This window comes from Candida tropicalis, assembly GCF_000006335.3.
Source record: "Candida tropicalis MYA-3404 genomic scaffold supercont3.9, whole genome shotgun sequence".
NCBI lineage: Eukaryota > Fungi > Ascomycota > Pichiomycetes > Serinales > Debaryomycetaceae > Candida > Candida tropicalis.
Window position 1 is genome coordinate 198,749 of NW_003020061.1, and position 22,279 is coordinate 221,027.

The 22,279-nt window shown below is 31.2% G+C and overlaps 5 protein-coding genes across 5 annotated transcripts; 2 read left to right on the forward strand and 3 right to left on the reverse strand. All coding sequences in view use genetic code 12, as the record gives it.

The window, feature by feature from the left end:
• Nucleotides 1-299: 299 nt before the first annotated feature.
• CTRG_05660 (phosphopantothenoylcysteine decarboxylase complex subunit) lies at nt 300-1,895 on the forward strand (the record flags this gene model as incomplete). Its single annotated transcript, XM_002551316.1, has 1 exon — nt 300-1,895. The coding sequence occupies one exon, from the start codon at nt 300-302 to the stop codon at nt 1,893-1,895; it is 1,596 nt and encodes a 531-aa protein (XP_002551362.1).
• Nucleotides 1,896-2,007: 112 nt separating this feature from the next.
• ASE1 (Ase1p) lies at nt 2,008-4,722 on the reverse strand (the record flags this gene model as incomplete). The annotated part of the gene is made up of 1 exon (XM_002551317.1): nt 2,008-4,722. The coding sequence occupies one exon, from the start codon at nt 4,720-4,722 to the stop codon at nt 2,008-2,010; it is 2,715 nt and encodes a 904-aa protein (XP_002551363.1).
• A 198-nt stretch (nt 4,723-4,920) lies between these two features.
• CTRG_05662 (uncharacterized protein) lies at nt 4,921-5,883 on the reverse strand (the record flags this gene model as incomplete). Its single annotated transcript, XM_002551318.1, has 1 exon — nt 4,921-5,883. The coding sequence occupies one exon, from the start codon at nt 5,881-5,883 to the stop codon at nt 4,921-4,923; it is 963 nt and encodes a 320-aa protein (XP_002551364.1).
• A 417-nt stretch (nt 5,884-6,300) lies between these two features.
• CTRG_05663 (uncharacterized protein) lies at nt 6,301-6,795 on the reverse strand (the record flags this gene model as incomplete). Its single annotated transcript, XM_002551319.1, has 1 exon — nt 6,301-6,795. The coding sequence occupies one exon, from the start codon at nt 6,793-6,795 to the stop codon at nt 6,301-6,303; it is 495 nt and encodes a 164-aa protein (XP_002551365.1).
• Nucleotides 6,796-18,112: 11,317 nt separating this feature from the next.
• FCR1 (Fcr1p) lies at nt 18,113-19,804 on the forward strand (the record flags this gene model as incomplete). The annotated part of the gene is made up of 1 exon (XM_002551320.1): nt 18,113-19,804. One exon carries the CDS (start codon nt 18,113-18,115, stop codon nt 19,802-19,804), a length of 1,692 nt encoding a protein of 563 aa, XP_002551366.1.
• Between the last annotated feature and the right edge of the window lie 2,475 nt (nt 19,805-22,279).

Here is a 22,279-nt window from a genome sequence, read left to right on the forward strand (position 1 = left end):
GTGTTCCACTCCCAAGAAATTGGAAAAATGGTAAAAAGCCCATTACGTAATCACAAACCGTGAGAAATTTTTTTTCACAGTGAAGCCAGAAGCAGAAGAAAAAATTTAATAGCAATTGTGTGGAATTTATTTGTTTTTTTTTTTTTCCCTTTGAATTTCTCTATGGAATTTTTTTTTGTTTGTTTGTTTGATTAACCATTATCAATAAAAAACGAAATATTGAAAATCATAATCTATTTTAAATTTACTTAATTTCTTCACATTAGTTCACTATCTATCACTGATTTGTCATTATAGAAATGCCTTCTGATAAGGATATTAAATCTCCTGCTCAACCAAAAAAGGAAGAAGAAATTCCAAAATCAATCTTGACTAGAAGTTCATCGCCACCACCTATTTTAAATCAACCAGATGCAAATATAATTCATCATCCTCAACCGCAAGTCCCTCAACCATCACTGAATATTCCAGGGATTAAGTTATCTCCTCAAATTTCCACTTCTCTGGAAAATAGAGAAATTGTTATGGCTGGTGGGGCTTATTTAAAAGAAAGAATGGAATCACCAGATTCATTAAACCACAAACCAACTCTATTACAACCTGATAAAAGTGAATCTATTCCAAGTATTGATTATACTTTAAATCCTCCTAAAGAAAGTCAACATCATAAATCTCCTTCTGTACATGCACATTTCTATGTCGAAGAAACTTTAAGACCTGTTAGAAATAGATCAAGAAGTGGTTCAAATTCAAATAATAATTTAACTCCAATTACAAGTCCACAACATAGTGAACCTTCTTCAATTCTTAATAAAGATGCAATTAAAAGTCAAGAAAGCTTAAGAGCAACAACAAATTCAATTTCTTCAGCAGCTGCTAGCAATCAAAGCACGCCAAGATCCATTATTAGCGGTGGTGGTGGTGCGAATACTGCCACATCTTCAAATTCAACAACATCAAATACCGCTCTAGCCGCACAGGGTACCACCACCACCACCACAACAACAAATAGCAATAGTAACACTACAACTACTAAAGGTGAACAGAATAGTAATATTGATCCTCGTTTACCTCAAGATGATGGGAAATTCCACGTTTTAATTGGTGTTTGCGGTGCATTATCAGTTGGTAAAGTTAAATTGATTGTTAATAAATTACTTGAAATTTATACATCTGATAAAATTTCCATTCAAGTTATATTAACAAAATCAAGTGAAAATTTCCTTTTACCAGAAACTTTAAATGTTTTAGAAAATGTTAAAAAAGTTCGTGTTTGGACAGATATTGATGAATGGACAACTTGGAAAACAAGACTGGATCCTGTTTTACATATTGAATTAAGAAGATGGGCTGATATCTTATTAGTTTGTCCATTAACTGCAAATACTTTGGCTAAAATTTCTTTAGGTATATGTGATAATTTATTAACTAATGTTATCAGAGCTTGGAATAGTTCTTATCCAATTTTATTAGCACCAGCAATGGATAGTCATTCTTATAGTTCAAGTACAACCAAGAGACAATTGAGATTAATTGCTGATGATATGCCATGGATTGAAGTTTTGAAACCTCTGGAAAAAGTTTTTGGAAGTTATGGTGATATTGGTATGGGTGGTATGACTGATTGGAATGAAATCGTCAATAGAATCGTCATGAAATTAGGTGGTTATCCAGAAGATGAAGATGAAGACGAAGCTGATGACTCAAAGGATAATATTGATGAATCCGCAATTATAGATGACGACGATGACGATGATGACGATGATGACGATGATGATGATGATGACGACGACGACGACGACGATGATGATGATGACGATGATGACGATGAAGAAGATCCACCACAACAACAATCAACCACCGATAACTCCAAAGATGAAACTACTAACCTTTGATTCTACATATTGTTTTATTAATTCTTTCCCATTTTTTTTTTTTGTTTTACTTTCATATATACCTTTAATATTTTATTAATACATTAATATAAATAGAACTGTACAATATTTATCAATCTTTAAGTTGTCTTATTTTTTCATCTCTCCAGTTTAAATAATCCTCACCAATTAAAGTTGAAGTATCATTAGTGATACCACTTATTCTTCTTAATTTACTATTCATTGATTCATGTTCAAAAAAACTCGGTCTGATTTTAATAGGTGATAAATCAAATGGTGATGAATTATTCTCTTTACCAATAGGAATACTATCAACTGTTGACGTTACAGGGCTTTGCCTCATGGTTGGAGTTGAATGATTCTTATTCATCAAATTTGATGGTTTTAATGGAGATATCAATGGTTGTATACCAGAAGGTGGTTTTTCTAATGTCGAGCTATTCCTGGTTGCTTGTAACGGACTACTTTGTATAATTGATGAGTTATGTCCAAGAGTTGCATTCAACGCATTGGTAAGTTTAATTGTAGTGGGATTGTTGAATGTTTTCTCTCTACTATTCCACCTTGGCTTAGTTGGTGCTACTTTTGCTATACGTGATTTTGATGATATTGTTGTTGTAGGACGAGTAGCAGGTCTAATTGGTGATTTCTTCACATTCGATTGATGAACTCCTGGGGTCTGTTTCTTTGGAGATACGCTGACATTCCTTGAATTTCCTCTTGAACTTGAACTTGCTCTTGCATTCAGTCTATTTGTAGTAGGCTTCTTATGCTGTTTAGATTCAATAACTAATATCTTTTCAAAGAAATCTTCACCATCAATGAGTAATGTCTTTTTATCTTGTTGGATAGCATTGTTATTATACTCACTAATTCCTTTTTTCAATGAATCTATCAAACGTGGTAAATTCTTGTTAATTCTCTTTCTTATTTTCTCTTCATTAAGTAATATCTTACATGAATTCTTACTCAACAAACGTGACGAATCTTTACTCGATTCAATTAAAAATTCCTGGTCTTGCAAAAGATCTTTCAATTCATAATAATTCTGGAATATATGTTCCTTTTGACTATACTCAACTTTTAAATCTTCTAAATATTTCTCATGATTATTTAAAACTTGTTCTTTATCATCTTCTTCATCACTAGAATAGTTGAAATATTCAAATTCCTGTCTCATATCTGGTGAATAATACATTTTATCCCAATATTGTTCAATTTCTTGTCTGGTATCAGATATAAAAGTTTCAATAAACTCAGATCTCTTTATGTATAATTTATTCAATTCCATTTTGAAATTCAACAAAGACAACTCACTCAACGAGCTGTTTTTCTCAAGAAAATTATCAATATACTCCTGTGATTCATTTAATTTCTCCCATAACGAGTGACACGTAGTAGAATATTGGTCCCATTCTTTTTGTCTAACTTCAATAGTCTTATCCAACAAATTTTGGAAATGAATTAAAAACTCGATATTCTCATCACTTAAACCAAAATTCTCCGGTGTACTAAGAATATAATTCAATGTTTCTAAATCCAAGTATGCATCGTTATTAGGTTGATCCTCTTGTTGAATTTTGAGAAGTTGCTCATCCTTGATTTGTAAAGTATCAATGTATTTAAAACATTTTTCTATGATCCCAATTATAGTTGTCTTTCTCGTGTCCAATTCATTTCGACAGTTTTCAATCTCTACTTGAATCGACGATATCAACTCGTTGGTAATCTTGGTAAATCTCAACCCTCTTATGATTCTCACCAACTGGTAGTTTGTATCTCTCAACTCTATGAAATCATCATTTGTAACCGATGGCTGTTGTTCACTATATGTTTTATTGGGGCTTCCTGGATTGTTCTTCAATGGACTTGCTAATATAAAAGGTGTGAATTTTTCTTTCCTATGATCATTGGGTAATTTCTCAACATTTAACTTCTTGACAAGATTTTGAAATTGGTCTATTGTACTTTTATGATATTCTGCATCAGTTTTACTAGGCAATGAAGATAGTAGATTTGAACCATCAGATTCACCAATTAATTCCTTAATCTCTGCGTATTCTAAATTGACCTGATTAAATTCCTTGAATACACCAACAAACAGTGCCAATACTTTCAAAAATATCTTATTCAATCGGTTTCTCTTTTCAAGTAGACTTAAATTAGGTATACTACTCAACATATAATTCAATTGTTCTTGTTTCTCAATTCCCAATGGGTTTGCATTATCCATTGCTGTTATCTGATTCAAAATTTGTTGTTTATACCCATCTTCATACATCTGTCGATTATCAAATACCAATCCTTTATTAATCAATTGTAAATTCTTATCCCCCTTTGTATCATTTATCATCGATAAAATTATCCTTATTTGTTGTCTCAACCATTCAACTTCATTCTCAATATTTGATTTCTCTCGTGTTAAATTAGTAACAAATAAATTGATTGAATCTTGTATTGTTTTAAATATCTCTTGTTTTTTAGTCAGTGTTTCATTTGATGTGTATCCAATTTCTTGATATATTGTATTAAGTTCAGCAATGGTTTCATTTATATTACTAGCTATTTTATCAAATTGATCATTATGAGGATGTTCTTCCGAGTCCACCTGTGTACTACTCTGATCTCCTCTATCTTCCACAAGTTTTGGCAGCAGCAGCACCACTCGTATGGAGGTATTCGAATGTCGTTTGATTGGTGTACTTTGTAGTGTGTTTGTCATAACTGGATATGGTATTGTTGTGGTTGAAATTGGTTTTGAGGCTGACTCTACAGTAGGAACTAATACCTCTGGTGGTGGTGGAGTAGGTGAGCTACGTAAATCCATTGATGATGATGATGTTTATGGAATGTATGTTTATAATGTATGATTCGCAGGTTATGTTATTTTTTTCCCTTTGTTTCATCTTTTTTTTTTGGGTTGTCAAAATTGTTTTGATTTTATTTTTTCATTTGTTTACTTTTTCGCCAGATTAAGAATTTCAGACGGCGTGACATGTAAAACACGTGACACATAGTTATAGTATTATGATGATTCTACATAATCTAAATGGTCTGTATATGGTTTTTCCAAATCTTCAACATTATTATCGTCTCTTCTTGGCATATTCTTTTCAATTCTAACAACTTCCCAAGGTCTCCAAACTGGTGTAGCGTTGAAAATAGCATCCATTTCTTCCAAAGTCCTACCAGATGTTTCTGGATAAAAGATGTAAATCATAGGGGCAATTAATATGTTAATACATGCAAAAATAGTGTAGGTATAGTAACTAATATTTTGGAATGCAATTGGAGTGATCATAACAACGAGGAAATTGAATATCCAGTTACAACTAGTTGATAAAGCATTAGTCTGAGCACGCAACAGCAATGAAGAAATTTCTGGTGGATATAACCAAGCACCACCTAAATGACTAACAGCAAAAACACTATTGAAAACAAATAAAAATACAGTGGCAGCAATACCAGCTTGAGTTCCACCTCCATTTTCTTCTCTTTGTTTATCTGCTTGCCACGTAGCAATAGTTAATGCCATCATACTTAATGCTTGACCAACAGCACCCCAAAATAACAATTTCCTTCTTCCAACTTTTTCAATAAATGCAATACCAAGCAAAGAAGCCAAAAAATATTCAGTTCCATTACAAGCAGCCAAAATTCTTGAATTAAATGGACTTAAATGAATATATTTTTCAAAAATCGTGCCGGCATAGTAAGTAATCAAATTGATACCGGTTATTTGTTGAAATATCTGAATCCAACAAGCAAGACATAAACGATGGAAATTTCTAGTTGGTCCTTGTTTAACTAATTCACCAATACTAAATCCAACATTAGCTTTAGCTTCCAATTCAATTGCATTCAGAATTTCCACCATTTGATCAGTTACTTTAGGATCATTTTCTGGAAGATTATAAATTGCAGAAAATACAATTCTTGCTTCATTAGTTCTACCTTTTGACATTAACCAACGTGGTGATTCTGGCATCTTAAAAATTACACTAAGAAGAAGAATTGGAAAAATGGTTTGTAAAATTATAGGAATTCTCCAGGAAATCCCCTTTGTATCATTATCACCAAGAAAATAAAAACCAAAATCAACCCAATAAGCAATAGCTATACCAGCACTAGATAATGAAATGTTAGTAATTTATAGACTTTGGTGTATTTGATATTTTGAGTGCACACATACGTTATTAAACTTCCCTATATTTGTGTTAGTAAATCCTGTCGCGCTAGTAGAAATAAATCCGATCGAGGAGAGGGGATGGGGGGGGGGGGTGATACATACCATCATCATAATATTTTTAACTCTTGTAGGAAGCTTTTGATAAATTCAGCTTGCCAAACAGGAACAGTAGAGGTCATAAATCCAGTTCCAACCTAGATATGATTAAAAAATAAGTTAGTAACACTTGTTTTCTTGTAAACAATCATCATGATTTGTACATACCCCTGTGAACACCCTTGCGATTGCCAAATGAGTTACTGTATAAGCTGTAGTTTGAAGCACAGCACCAATAATAACAATAATACAACCAATAAACATACATTTAATTCTTCCAAGCTTGTCACCAAAATAAACCGTCAACAAAGCACCAATAAAACAACCAATTTCATAAATGGAAACAACAGCACCAGTTAATGTAGCTGCATGTAAAGTATTTCCCAGAATAGAAGGGAAAGTTTTTTCAAAATTAGGTAAAGTTAATAAACTTCCCATTAACAGTTGATCAAATCCAAAAAGGAGAAATCCAACACCACTAAAACAAGCAACGGCAATGTTTAATTTTCTCCCATGAAATCCCAAGAATTTATGGATCTGCAGGGATTTTCCATTAGATTCATTCTGTGATGATTCACTTGATTTAATAGAAGATGTTTCTTTTTCAGAAGTCATTATTTGTGATTATTTAATATTGAACTATAAGAAATAGGTTCTAAATTGACGGGGGGGTTGAAGAAAAGGAAATTTCGACATCTATTTATACATTTTGACAAAACACTTCAATGTCCATTGAAGTGAGCAAAAATTGCTGAACATAATAGTGTTCCCCCATACGGCACTAATCAATCAAAAAATTTGTGGGGAATATAACTCTATTAATAGCAAGCAACTACTGCTTCCGGGGAAATTACACATTAAAAATATTTCAACTCACATATAATGACATCATAATTCAATTTTTCCGCACGTCAAAGGAATCTATATTTTAGTATACTTGCACTACTTTTTTTTCTTATGTGTACCTGAGTGGGGTGCGGAAAACCCAATGTCTAATCCGAGAAAAAAAAATATTGCCAACTTCAAGAAAATAAAATAGAATAATCCTTGCCGTATTTCAAAGAAACACGAGCCATGCAAGTATGTAAATAAATAGAGCAAGGTTTATAAATCCGAAACAAATTGTTTCATTTATATTCTGTCTTATTAATTATAGTACAGCCGTTTGCTGTTGCTAAAAAAATTGGTTAACAAAATAAAATATCTCGGATTCTTTTGCAATTCGTCATGAGTACACGAATGGTCGATAGGTGGCAAAAAAAAATAAATACAGTTCAGTTTAGAATTTAACGGGTTTCCCAAAAGAGAACAAACCCGCTTAGGATTTTCATTTTGATGAAATCAATGGCAAAAATCCGATTTTGATGAGATCTTTTAAGAAATCTACTCTGAAAGAAGAAGAACTTTCTTATTTACTAATTCGTAGTTAAAGCTGAGAGATTTAACTGGAAACAAAAAAAATAAATAAATGCCGCGCACTAAACAGGGACCTATTCATTCGTACTGTGTACTTGTCAGCAAGAGAAGAATTATTTTTCCCTCAACTAAGGACCAATAACCGCCTCAGTCTCATTCAATTGATTGATAATGAGGATGGATTCTTGAATGAGGTATTTGCTGCAATAGAAATTCGCCACACATTATGGTAGCAGTAATTCTAGAAACTGAGCAGCGTTTAGTTCTGACATTGTAGTATCCGAGGTCATTTTCAGAGATTAGTAAAATAGCCATTTCTTGTGTAGAAAACAAAAGAACAAACTAGAAGAATCTATGAGCAAGACCAATTTAAGAGAGAAAAAATTCTAATTAACCCTCTTTCCGTGGAATATATAGATACATACTACAGAGAATAAGGTATAAAAGGACATCTCTTTCTAGGTTGTAGTTTTTTGGATGAACATTACTTGGATTTTTTTTTGGGGTTTATTTATTTTGGAGGAATCCTTGTTAAAGAGAATTTATAACGTTTGTGAGGAAAAGTTTTTCTTTTTTTTTTGTTGTTCAACCATATTAATCAATATAATATCAAGCTACCAACCTGAAATCCTTTTCTTTTTATCCAACATTGAATTGCTATTGAGTTCTATTATCGATTGTTATTCATATTTCCGTTGAAGGTAATATTAAGACTTTGATCAATAAAAGAAACAGCACGTTTACTTAATTGGGATTCTCATACCTATACTTCAAAGGACAACAACAACAACAACAGCAATAGCAACTAGGAGATTTAAGTTCATTCCAGTTTATAACCAAAAGGCAGAGTAACAGAGCTTATAACCTAGTCAAGTATTATAAAGCAGTTAGAGATACCAGCCAATCCAGAACAAAACAATCATCTGAGGGAGAGCAATCAAGATCTAGGTCTCCCTATCTCAATAGAAAAGCTCAGACTGTACAAGAACCCGGAAAATTGAATCCAATAGTGACAGTTGCAATCAAGTATAATACAAATATTGGTACTTCCGAAGCATAACTAGTTTTTATTTGATTTCCAGCAACATTTCTAACTTTTGTCCCCCCTACATTCCCTCAGATTCAAAAGCAACCAATAAACCAAGAGTCAATTAGAATCCTTTAAAAAACAACAGAATATTACTAGGTAAAATTTCAATTGGGGATTACCATACTATTTGGAATATATAAATTATAGAAGAGATGGACACAAACTCTTCAATTGTTAGGGGTATGAGTTATTGTCACCTTGTGGTGGATTTAACTGTTGAAGTGGAAATGCGACTGACATTGAACCAAGGTACCTTTTACTGTTCCTTTGTTTTAGATCACAAACATTACATTTTAATCAATAAAAGACACTTGACATTCTAGAATTAGTGGTATTGAAGTTATCCCTGGAGGAGAAACTTGAATAGTGTTAACAATTTGGTGGTATATGATTTAACGAAGTGAATTTGAAAAAGAATAAAAGACCCTTAATTGCAAGTCAGAATAGCCTTTTCACACTGTTTGGAATGAACAAGATCAACAGAACCTGATATACATATCACTTATCCATCCATTACAAGTTTAGAACAATATCTTGGAGAATAGCAAATTATGAACTATTCAACCATCTGGCATGGCTTCATTTTAGGAGTAAGTCATTATTGGTTTTATCTTTTAGATTATTCAAGACTGGTTTTTGAATAAAGGTAGGTCCTATTATATTTGAGAAGAAGAATGTATTGGCTCCGAATGAATAGACCAGTCAACCAGTGATAATATATACTTATTACCAATAATTATTTAATATATACAATTATCAAACCGTGAAAACATACTCTATCTCTTGATTCTTCTCTTCTAGTCAATTATGACCACGCTAGGTTCTTTCTACCACAAGTAATCACAATCTTATGTTGGACCATTAGATATTGAATTTTTTTAGAGAGATTCAAAATTAAAGGAAATTGAATTTACCTCAACAAAAGCCCCACTTCAAGAGGTAATATCTTTTGTGGGCTGGGTTTTTTTATTTTGTTCTATTAATTTGGAGGAGTGATCAAATTAGCGAAAGCACGTACACAAAAAGAAGCAAATAACACACTTACTTCATCAACAACAAGGAAAAACAAATATAAACTCTGTTTACGCACATACTGTATTAGCTATCAATTTAATTATATAATTAGTATTTGTACATTATTGTCTAGACTGTGAAGTTAATATTGTAATCATTTCTTTTTACTTCTAATCATATATCAAGTAATACCTTCTCTTGTTGGATCATTGTTGACACCCCATGGGTTAGATTCACCTTCTTTCTCTACTTCTCTCAAATAACATTCAAGAAGTAATATATCACAAAGTTCGAACCACCAATAAACGTATCGAAGTTGGTGTAATTATCATCGAGAATCATTCATAATAAAATTAATGGCATTTCTATGCATTATTCATTTGGTACTTTGTACATGAAATAAAATCAAGACTTGCTCTTTTTTATTCTCCGTACTCCTTCCCCCCCCTTGTATCCTCCACTTTCTTTTTTCCTTCAATACACTCCCCCTTTACCTCCTTTTAGATAACAAGGGATGAATGAACCAGTTGGTAATATGTCATAGTTTACACAAAAAAGGAAAAAAAAAACCTAATGGTTTCTAATAGTTTTTCATGATCAAACTGAGGATAATTTTTTTTTTTGCACCCATGGCTGTTATGTTGCAAGAGATGTCTTACTTTTTTCTCTCTCTCTGTTTTTGAGTGAGTACTTCAAGTGACAACATGATGAAGAGTTCAGTTGACAACAAGAGATTTGATCTGAAATAGAAAGATGGTTGTCAATATATTACAAAATCTAAGAGTATAGCTTGAAGCAAATTTGATTTACTAAGAATAAAAAATAAGATATAAGTTTGTGATACCAAAATGATTAGGATAGTTGCGCAAGGTATTGTTTTGTATTATCAGACAAAGGAGTAACCGAATCCTAAATAAACAAAAAAATGATATGATTTTTTTCAAAAAGTAATTAATATCAATTTAACCGCCTTTTCTACTAACAATTCTTATTAAACTGTAAAAAAAAAGGTATATACCTGCAGAAATACTTTTTGATTTCAAAATAAAAAGAAATGAACCACTTGGTTATGCAATACTGATGGTTATTAATTGCAAGTTATCCATGAAAAGTAACCCAAATTGCGTAATAAAATGAATGATTTTTCCTTTTTTTTTACAGTTTATATCCATTATTACTCCTTCCTCCCTTGTTCTTTTATATCCTATTTTGTGTTAAATTAAATCTAGAACTTTGGGCGGAGATTGCATTAATGTAGTTTATTACAGATTATCCGGAACCGGAAAGTAATTTATGCAATGAATAAGAGAATTTTAAAATTTTATTCTTTGTCTTTTTCTTTTTTTTTTTTGTTGAAACGTCACAAAATGTCTGGACACATTCTGTTATAAACCAGGCCCCTAATTTAAATATTTGTTATTGATTTCTTCCATTGTTTTCTATTAAGAGGCTAAGAAAATAAATGCCATATATATCTTTTTTTTTTTAAGTTGCACATAATAAATTAGGGGGTAGTGGAACCTCGCACACAAATACACCCTCAATTTTTTTCGCAGTTTTTTTTTTTTTTTGCCTAAGTACCTGATGCAACCAAAATGGCCAAAAAGAGAGAAATCACCAGCCACCTAAAAAAAAAATAACAAGACATATATATGTATTGATTCAACCAGTTAATGGTGAACATCAAGGATCTACCATCAATGACAACAAGTACGTATATACATTGTATAATGTCTCCAATTGAATAGAGTTTGTTGTTTTATTCTCGAAGAGTCTAGACTGATGTCGTGGTGTTCCTTGACCTAAAACTTACCATGCACAACTTTTTCTTTAGAATTAATTTTAAGTAAGCAAACCTAATTGAAGTATCTTTCTTCCAATAAATTATGGAATCCTTCCAGATATCAAAGGTTTTTGGGTTCAATTATAATATTGAAACAATTCCCTCAATCCCAATTAGAGTATCATTGCTTGTTTACAAATTTGGGCAAGTTCCAATTAACAAAGAAACACAATTAAACACTTGTAAATAATAATTAAACAAGAAAGAAGTATTAATATCTTATGACTCCTTTCCATTCAATCCGATATCTTTGGAGGGGGCGTTTTCAAATATATATTGAGTTCTTAAAAGAGGAAAGATTATCCTTACTTGTGTTACTTTTGATACAATCAGTCCTCTTATTGTAGTTTCTTCATTAAACCCCCTATATTTTTTTTACATATTTTTTTTCTTAAGTGGTAAAATATTACAAAAATGAAAGTTAACAATAGGTGGGTTTGTCTATGTCCAAAAATAAAACGGACTCGCTACCAATTGCCAGGGTTTGATGCATTTAAAAAAATGTTTTTTTTTGTGTGTGTCCAATATTTTGTGTATGTATGTCACAGTTTAGAAACAAGGTCAAGGCCAATGAAACAGAGAGTACAAATGGATAATACCGAATGTAGATAAACAAAACACTTTTTCGGAAATTTATCCATTCCGAAAAGAATACTATAGGACAGAACGTAATGGTTAGGAATAAGATAGGTTATTAGCCCATGATGATGGATAGGATGTTGGTTTTTGAATATTTTTTAGTAATATGTATTTAGGTTTTCAAAAAGTGAAAAGTAGAAAGATTAGTATGATTGATATGTGCATTGAAAAACAAAAGGTATAAGATGTACAGTAATCGTTATGTGTAGAAGCATCCCAAAAGTCGAAAGACAAGTTGCATAAATCAGTTGCATGGGGAATTTAAAATTTGTTTTCTTGTTTTTGCTTGGAAGATTGTATAGAGGATTAGTTCAAAAAGAAAAAACTCTCTTTTTCTTTTGGAGAGTTTTTGTGATGGTGATATTCGTACAAGTATCATGATTTTTATATATGTTTGTGGATGCATTGGCTGAATTCTCGTATCATTTGAATAAGGATTAACTTTTCAGTGATCATAGTAATTCATTATCAAAAAAAGGGTTCAATGTTTTTTTTTTGTCAAACGTATGAATTTAACAACTGACATAATCGATGTAATGAATCTAGATAATACATATAAACTACTAAAGTGAAGTATGTCTAGAAATGCAAACCAAAATGAAAAAGAAAAAAAAAAGTTGGAGAATTGTTTGTTTTTTTGAAAAATTCATATAATAACTCTTTGATTTGTGTAGCAGTTTCCTTGATGTCTTCAACCCCTAATCTCATCCCGCCGCCTTTTCTTTTGTTCGTTTTATGATCTTAATTTATTTTAACGTATCATGTACATACACGATTTAACGCAAACAAATTATTGAAAAAATAAAATAAACGCTGGGTTGTTCCAGAAACATGTCATTTAGTTAAATATAATAATTCATTCATTCGAGATTGAATTCGAATTTTTAATCAAAAAAACAGGCTCAAGGTTTCAATTTGGAATGTGAAAGCTCGAAACCTCAATTTGAAGTATCAAACAAACAAAAAAAAAACTATCTTTAATTACAATGACAACATGAACAATCGGAACAATGCCATTTTTCTTTAATCAATTCGTTTCTTGTTTCCTGTTATAAATGTATTTGTTTTATGCGTTCTATTCATGTTGTTGTTGATTTATTCTTGCTGTTACAATATTGTGTATCCCGCAGACAATTACTGAATTAAGATAACCAGCAAAACGCAAAAAATATATATATAAAAAAAAATTGAGGAAAAAAAAAGGGAAAACGGAAATATGAAGTGTTGATTATTCATAGATCATGTGAGAATTGTACAAATATGGATTGGCTAAAAAGTATATATGGACAAGACAAAGGATTATAGTATACAGGAAGGTCGGTAATACTTCCATGATATGTATAATGTAGAATCAGATGACCACTACCACCTCACCATTAGTAATGAAAGCAAATTGAATAAATAAAAAGAAAAAGAATTATGAAAGAAGTTAAAAGAAACATATAGAAGAACAATCAAATCAGTTATTATCTAACATAAAATTCCTGATCTATTTGACGCAAAATAATTTAAATTCATCCAAAAAGAAAAAAAGAGTGGGAGAAATTTTGCAACTTTTAATTTCTAAGGAATTAATATCACACTGAAAGGGCTGTCGAATATGTATTACACACGCCTAATAATAATTATGAATGGGAATGTGATATTTTTGATTGGATTGATCTACAATAACCAAAAAAAGCAAACCACCCACCCCCTTTTAATGTCAAAATGATGAGCTAATCTTAATGTACAGAAAAAGAATACAAAGCAAAACAAAAGAACAAGTCTCGAGGAGTCAAGGTACATTGATAGGAAGTATAACATTTTGTTACACTTCTAATACACATTGATATGTATAGATATATACACTCTTATGATTTGTTCTTGGTTGGATGCACAATATCATAACCTTTGTTCAACACAAGTCTCCAAGATGCATAAATAATTCCTTTTTGATTTGGGACAAGTGCGCACAGTAACAGCTTATGTGAACTTTCTTTTACTACAGGACAATTTACCGCTGATCATTTTTCATTTTGTTACTTCATGGGTTTTTTTATTTTTCAATACATTATTTTATAAAGGAGTAAAGAACAAGCCAGGGGAAACCACAAAACTAGAGAAGATGTTACTAAATTATAATATTCGCTTCGGAATGAACTTTATTCTCCGGAATATTGTTCGATTTATTAAATTATTTTATTTTAAATTTTTGAAATATGAAAAAGAAAAACTTAGCCATTCATTCAAGAAGGGGAGAAGTTTTATTTTTTTCAGCAAGCAAGTAAAACAATCAGTGAGATGGAAAGTGAAAGAAATTCGGATGATAATGCAATTTGAATAATTGATATTTAAATAGAAACAGAAATAGAAATAGAAATAAGAATTTTCACAGAATCAATATCAATATATACACAAAAATATACGTTTTCCACCTCCATCAAACCAATATACTAAAAGGCTTTCCTTTTTTTCCCTTCCCACGTAGTAGAATTCCTTCAAGTTCTAGCCAATTATCAAATTAGCTTGATTGCATTTACTTTCTGCTTTTGCATAGGGGTTCCGGATCATGATGGAACATGACTTGTAGAGAGTGGAGGGAGGGGGGGGGAGGAGACAGAAGATGAATGAAGATAATTGTTTTAATTCATTTGTAATAATTACTCTATAATTTATAAAATTTGAATCAGTGATTGGGTTTTATATTGTTTTACGGATCGGAATGAAGATAAATTATAAACTTGATTATATCAATCCCGAAAAGATAATTGAAATATACGCATGCATTGACAAAAATAAAATAAATACATAATAAAACAACCATAATACCATCTCTTGAATCATCGTTAACCATTAAACATGGGCCATTGTAGTGTTGAGTGATAAATAAGCCATGTAATGACATTCAAATTAGACTTTGTTATAAAAACAGATTTAAGGTTTAGGTAAATATTCAAAGTAGAACAAGGATGATGAGGTCGATAAGACACCAAAATGATCTATAAGTAAAACGTATTAAAAAGAAAAGAAACCACGTAAATTAAAGAGTCGGAATTAAATAAACCTTAATAGTATCTTCTAATAAAGAAAGGGAACAATAGAGAGTTCTGGGTGTGTATTCTAATCGTTATTGTTTTAGATAAGAAAGTATCAAGAGTTAAAAAAGAAAATAAAAAACACCGCATTATCGCCTATACTAGTTGTTCCTTTTCACTAACCTAATGTTTTTGTTTTGGGTTCGGTATCAGTTGTGGATATCGTCCTCCCCACTTCATTCATTACCACATATAAGAAAATATTACCTGCCTGATGTGACAAAGTTTGTCTGGTTTCCCACGGTTGCTTTTTTTTTTTTCATTATGTTCATTCACTGATTGTTTAAGATATTTTTGGCGGTTACAAAAGAATACGAATATTTCAAAAATGGTAATAAATAGCAAGCGTTGTGACAAAAATCCGCGTAGAAGAACCAAAGCCCACAATATATACAAGTTTTATTCTATTGCTCTATGCATAACTGAAGATTGTTGTGGCATTAATGGAAATAAGGTTAGTCCTTCAATTTTCAAGCGATGCAGATAAAGACAAAAAGTGTGTATATGGACAAAGATGACGGGTAGTGAAATATACATCTAGTATAATAATTATTTTTAGACCGGATGACTATATCCACTCAATAATATTTTATTTAATAAAAATACATCAATCTAAATTTTCTTATCCCTTAATTTTTGGGGGGTAGTATGCCAATTGGATATGAATTTTTTTTATTACTGCAAAAAAAGAAAATCAATAATCAATGAGGAATTTGTGCTTTGTTTTTGGCTCATTTCCGGTGGTATAGGGGGGTTGGGACTGGGGGGAATAAGTTGAGCTAACATCGACCTAATTTTACTACCAAAAAAAAAAAACGAGAATTTCCACAAAGACCAAAATTTACTATCATGAAAAAAAAAACTAGACATTGACTACAACGATTAGTGATATGATGTTAAACTTTATTGAAATCAAAAAAAAAAAAAAAAATCATAGGACTAACGGATTTATCATCTTTGGGCTTAAAACTATGAAAGAGAAATTAATATTGGTAATGAGATGAATATCAACTTCGACTTGAATCATCTCATCCCGAGTGAAAAAAAAAAGAAAAAGAAGTAAAAAGTGTAACTTGGATTGTTGTTGTTGTTGTTGTTGTTGTCGTTGTTTTTTTTTGCTTTTGCTTTTATTCAGTCATTCATCCATGTAGGATATTTATTCTCCAACTCTAATTGAATATGTCCTTGCTATGGTGAAGGTGAGGTAAGTTTAACCGGTGGTGATAATTTTTTTTTAATTCACTCTTGCCCTTTTATTTTTTTATTTTTCTCACTCCCCCTTTCATAATCAGGATAGAGTCAGCTTGAAGATGATGAATTCTCAAAACCATGTTCAATCAATTCCTCCTCCTGTATGTGTTGCGTTCATCCAAGGAAGAGATGTAAAATGAGTTAAATTATAATTTCCAGATTTTCTGTTTTTTTTTAGTCTCAGGTTACTTGTTAGAAAAAGTAAATGAAAATCTAGAAATGTGGGATTTCTTCTAAATTTGCAATTTGGTGATTAAAGCGAAAATTACACTAAACAATCTGCTAGGGTTATTGAAAAGAATTGTTTTTTTTACTAGACCATGCATGTAGTATGTGCACAGCAAGGTTAAAAAGAAAAAGAGAGAAGAACAAGAGACCTTTGTCACAAACAACTCTTGTTGTTCATCTTGTTATTGTGATATGTGAAAATAAAAATAAAAAAAAAAAAATTTGGTGTGGACACATTTCACTTTTGAGTGTATAAACCATAATAATTTTTTTTTTCAGTGCAAGGGTTATAATTCATTACTAATGAGACAAGTTCCAAGGCGAACTAATAAAGCAAAACAAAAAGGAAAAATCACTTGCTTTCGAAGAGTTTTTTACAATAGTAATACACTATCAAGATTCAAATATAAATATCCAACCTCTTTCCCATGATCTTCCCAAAAATTTTTTTTATTTCTAGATCATTTGTAGGATTTTACTGTTTTATTTACTTAATCTCATACTCAACCCTGCCGGTTATCCATCTTTCTTTTTTTTATTTTTCAATAACTTATATCACCGGATTATCATTCATTAATTTGAAATAGTTATCTTATTGTTTGTTTACATTTCAAATTATTCACATTGTTTATACTTGTATTACGGGGGAGGTCATCACTTATTGCTTATAAATTCTTTTTCCAAGTAATACGATCCCTTTTTTGAATCATCATCCCTGATATTATAGAACTAACGGTTATCAATTTTTTGTTTTCTTACATAAGAAAGGGAGTCATCGTTTTAGTTTTTTTTGTGGGTCACATTGCCTTTTTATTTTAAGCTTCGAAGAAGAAAGAAGTACAAGACTATTTCCATTTCTTTTAGTTATTTCCATTTGTTTTAGTCAGTTTCCGAGAAGATTACTAAAACGACTCTTTGCTACTTCCGGGGAAGTCAAAACAAACAAGGTTCATTGCTCAGATTTTCTAGGTTCGGAAATCCTTCCCATTCATTACTAGCTCCATCTCCGCGTGCTAAGGAAAAATTAAAGCCGAGCGATATTTTTTATTTTTTGGGTGTGTTTGCGTGTTTTCAGTTTAGAGCCCATATTAGGTGGTAAGACGCACAAACTAAGTTGGTTTAGCTCCGAGGGAATAACATCCGACTTGCAAATTCTTACCTTAGTGTCTCGCTACTGTATTAACATTATTGCTAATTCCATATATATAATAGCCGTTTTCCCATCAACTGTTTTTATACTGTCTCAGATTATCCCATTTCATTTTAGGTCTACCCCTTAAGTTTTTTATTTTTTATTTTTATTTTTACTTTTCAGATATTATTTGAAATTATTTATTTTTTTGCGTTCCTTCATTCCTTCAAGATATAATTACCATGTCAGAAGATCATTCAGCTCATCAACTACTTAAGAAGAAAAGAGTGGGCAAAGCATGTGATTCATGTCGTATCAAGAAAACCAAATGTGATGGTAAGAAGCCATGTAATAGATGTATCTTGGATAATAAAATATGTGTGTTCACCGAAAAAAAGAAACCCAAGGAAAAGAAACATCCTTTGGGATATGTTGAATTATTAGAAACAAGGTTAGACATATTGACAAAACTGTTTGAAAAATTAATTACATTATCAAGACCACATTTACAGTTTATTGAAGATATAGTATCGGAATCAAGTTTGGAATCACCTGTTTCATCAATAGACGATGGTAATAATCAACATATGGATACTTCTCCTAGTGAGGATGGTGAAACTCAAGTGGTACCTATAAATAAAGTTGTTTGTTATTTGATTAATCAAAAGGGCTTATTAGATAATTTACCTGTTGAATGGGAACAAGGTGCTATGATTGCTGCTAACTACGATTCAAATAAGAATTTAGAAGAATCCTCAAAATTATTTGCGGAACATAAACTAGACAACTCAAACAATCATCAAACTTCTTCACCAATTTTATCTCCTACTACACAAGTTAAACGTAGGAATTCAAAGAAAAGATCATTGAGTAAGAATCTGATTCTGCTGATTCTGCCACATCTGCAAGTTCCACCACATAATCATAATCATCATTCACATTCATACTCACATTCACATTCACAGCCTGTTGATCAGATCCAAGAAGATGAATTTTCTCCAGAAGAACTGTATTTCCCAACTGATGGTCCTTTTTTAAAAAAAGAGCCAATATCTCCTCATTTCAGCCATCATACTCCAGTTGCTAGTAATCATCACCAACCTCAACAACAATCAACTCAATCACAGTTTTCCCTAACAGAATTTAATCCTAATTTTTATTCCTCATCTCATGATGGTAATATTTCCGATATGGATAGTGATTCATCTAATAAAGATAATGAAAATCATTCAGATTCAGTCTCACCTCAAAACTTAAATGATTATAGAACTTCATCTTTATTTTCCAATTCGGGAGATATGCCAATGATTGGTAAAACATCATCTTTAACTTCATTAACCAATAAATATGAAAAACATACATTATCATCACCACAATCAACTACTGCTCCAAGTTCAATTTTCACTAATGCTGATCCAGTATTGGCAACTTTAAGACGTTCATCATCTTCACTTTCACAAAAAACCATGGGTTCAATTACAACTACTACTGGAGGTGTAGTTCAAAAATCTAAACATAGTGTTCATAAACCATCGCATCATCATTCAAGAGTATCATCATTTGATAAAAGATTAGATAATGTAAGTATTCATTCCACTACAAGTCATGCTAACTTTACATTTGATACTAGATATGAAGAATTGGATGATAATAGTAGTACTACTGGCGGTTTTAGTAATTATATTGCTCCTCCATTACCTCAACCTCCAAGTCCCTCAGATACAAGTCTTGTTTTCAGTTCTTTGGGTAGTCATTTAAATGTGAATACTGGTAATGGTGGTAATACTGTTGGTGGTGCTTCTACTGCTGCTTCTACTGCTGCTGCTACTGCTGCCGCCGGTGGTGGTGGATTAGACTTATTAGTTGATAATTCGTTTGATCCGTTTTTTAATAATAATAATAATCCATTTACTGGTAAATACCAAATGGGTTGATAAATTTTAGAGATGATATTACATTAGAGATACCATTTTACGTTATTTTAGTATTCTTTTCTTATTGTTTTTTTGCTCATTAAGTCTTCAATCGTTATTATTTTCTTTTCTTGTTTGCTTGTATTTTCTATGTATTTTAATATATTCTACATGTTATTTTTATGATCTCGTACATTAATTTAATTTACCTAAGAAAGTTTATCATGTAGTTATTGACAGGTCTTCCTTCTGTATAAACAGTAAATATTCCAATGATGATAAATGATATATATCTTTATATTGCCTTTTTTTTTTCTTCTAATGCATATTCTATTCTTCAGATGTAACTTTGCAATTAGTAAATATTATGTAACTTTAAATATGGTTATGATAATTGGACAGAATAACAAAATGAAAAGACAGACATGCAAAACAAGCTAAAAAAAAGAAGGATAAATCCCCCATACTAAATAACATCTACCAGTACAAAACTGTTATATCCTACAGATACGTCTTCCTGGCCCCCCAAAAAGAAGAATTGAAAATACAGGGAAAGACCAAATTGGTTGCTCGTTGCAACTTCAAGCGATACAAGTAAAAATATATCATAAAACGATAACCTGTTAACAAAAGAAAGAAAATCTTTTTAAACCAGGATACATAAAGAAGAAAAGAGGGTACAACTAATAGCAAGTAGATAATTGAAGTAGTAGTAGATCAATATTGATATCATTCTCTTCATCATCAGCATCTAAAGATTGCTTTCAAGAATGATAGATTTTGCTTCTGTATATCTCTCTATGTCAGTAACAATAATAGTAGTAAAAATGTTTTTACTGCAAGTAAGAATTAAAAATGGTTCCGAACCGGGAGAACTTTATTGAAATCTGAGTCTTGTCGAAAAGAAAGTTGCAAAAAAAAAAGGACATTTTACATCAGCCACATATGCTTTGTACTTCCTTGTTTCCGATTAGAATTCAATAGTCAGATTATAGAAGTCTAAATATTTAGCACCCAAAAAAAAAAATAATACAAGTAAGAATCTTACGATTAGATATTATATTTTCTTCCAATCAATAAAAGATATTTATTATTTACTTCATGAAAGTATTATTTTTACCAAGAGAATCGGTGTTTAACCTTGAAATGGCAAGTAATGATGCAAATTTGTACCAAGGATAATGAGTATAAAGTACTAAGAAAACAAAGCCCAACACTATATAGTATTGTTTCTCTTTTGACTCTCACGTTCGTACTAAGAGTGATCACATTGTCTTTGTTTGAAAAAATAGTTAATGCATCGCTTAAAGGGCGGGTTTTAAATTCCCTTTTTATCATCCTACTTTTCCACTAAATGTAATATCTATTTACATATTGTGTGCTAATATACATATATGCATACGGGAGACAAATGTGCGAAGAAAAAAACAAATACAGATATAGCAAGACTAGTGATGACTATTCATGTGCATTGTTTTCATCATAATCATCATTTAAGAAAAAAAAAAAGAAAGGAAACATACGTGTATCCACTGTTACGAACTATCCCCCCAAATAACATGAAAAATAGTAATGATAGAATAGTTTCAGTGAAATCTAGATTTTTTTTTTTAAGAAGTACTACTAAGAAGAAACGTTAGATTCAATAAATACTGGCTGTTTATAGGGATATATGTATTTTGTGTAATTATCATGTTAATTTTTGTGCATCAATTAGAATTCGTGAAAGTGTCCACTCTACATGGGAAATGAGATGGAATAATTACTTAAATTGGCAATTTTCTAGAAATATTCCGAGTGTTGTATTCAATCCCGAATCTACGCTGAAAGTTGAAATTCTATATATAGAATTATTCTTTGTAATATTGATAACCAACTATAGCAACTGAAAAAGATTAGATTAGATTAGATGAGTTTAATATTGATGAAAGTTGAATTATAAACTAACTGAAATTACAGTCTGATACTCCCCAAATGGTATAGTCACAGTCAAACACATAGCAACCAAGATTATAACCACTAGTACAATCCATATCATTTCATTGCATTCCTTCTTTCTCGTATGTTGATAGTTATAACCTTCTAATTTCTTTTTCGGAATATAAAGGACCATCCGAAGATTTCTTTTCTTGCTCCGAAATTCCGCCTACCATAAAAGAAGATATACTACATCCCTCCATCTCTCCCTAAAAATATGATGGGAACCACTTATATTAGTAGGTCTTACTTGTATCTATATTTTCAGGTTATAAATATTGATTAGCTTTAAGCCAGTTTTTACGTTTTAGTTTCAATTTATCGAAATTGACATGTCACGTGTTGAAGATTTTTTATTTTTTAATTGTTCTCACATTATTAGATTTGAAATTAAAACCTTAAAATGATTTTTAATATAACCATTATTTTTAATAACTTCCGAGTATTTAATTTAGGATTGCAATTACTTTGAAAAATAATCCAGTAACTACTGCCGTTCAAACCCCCTCTTCCCTTTCC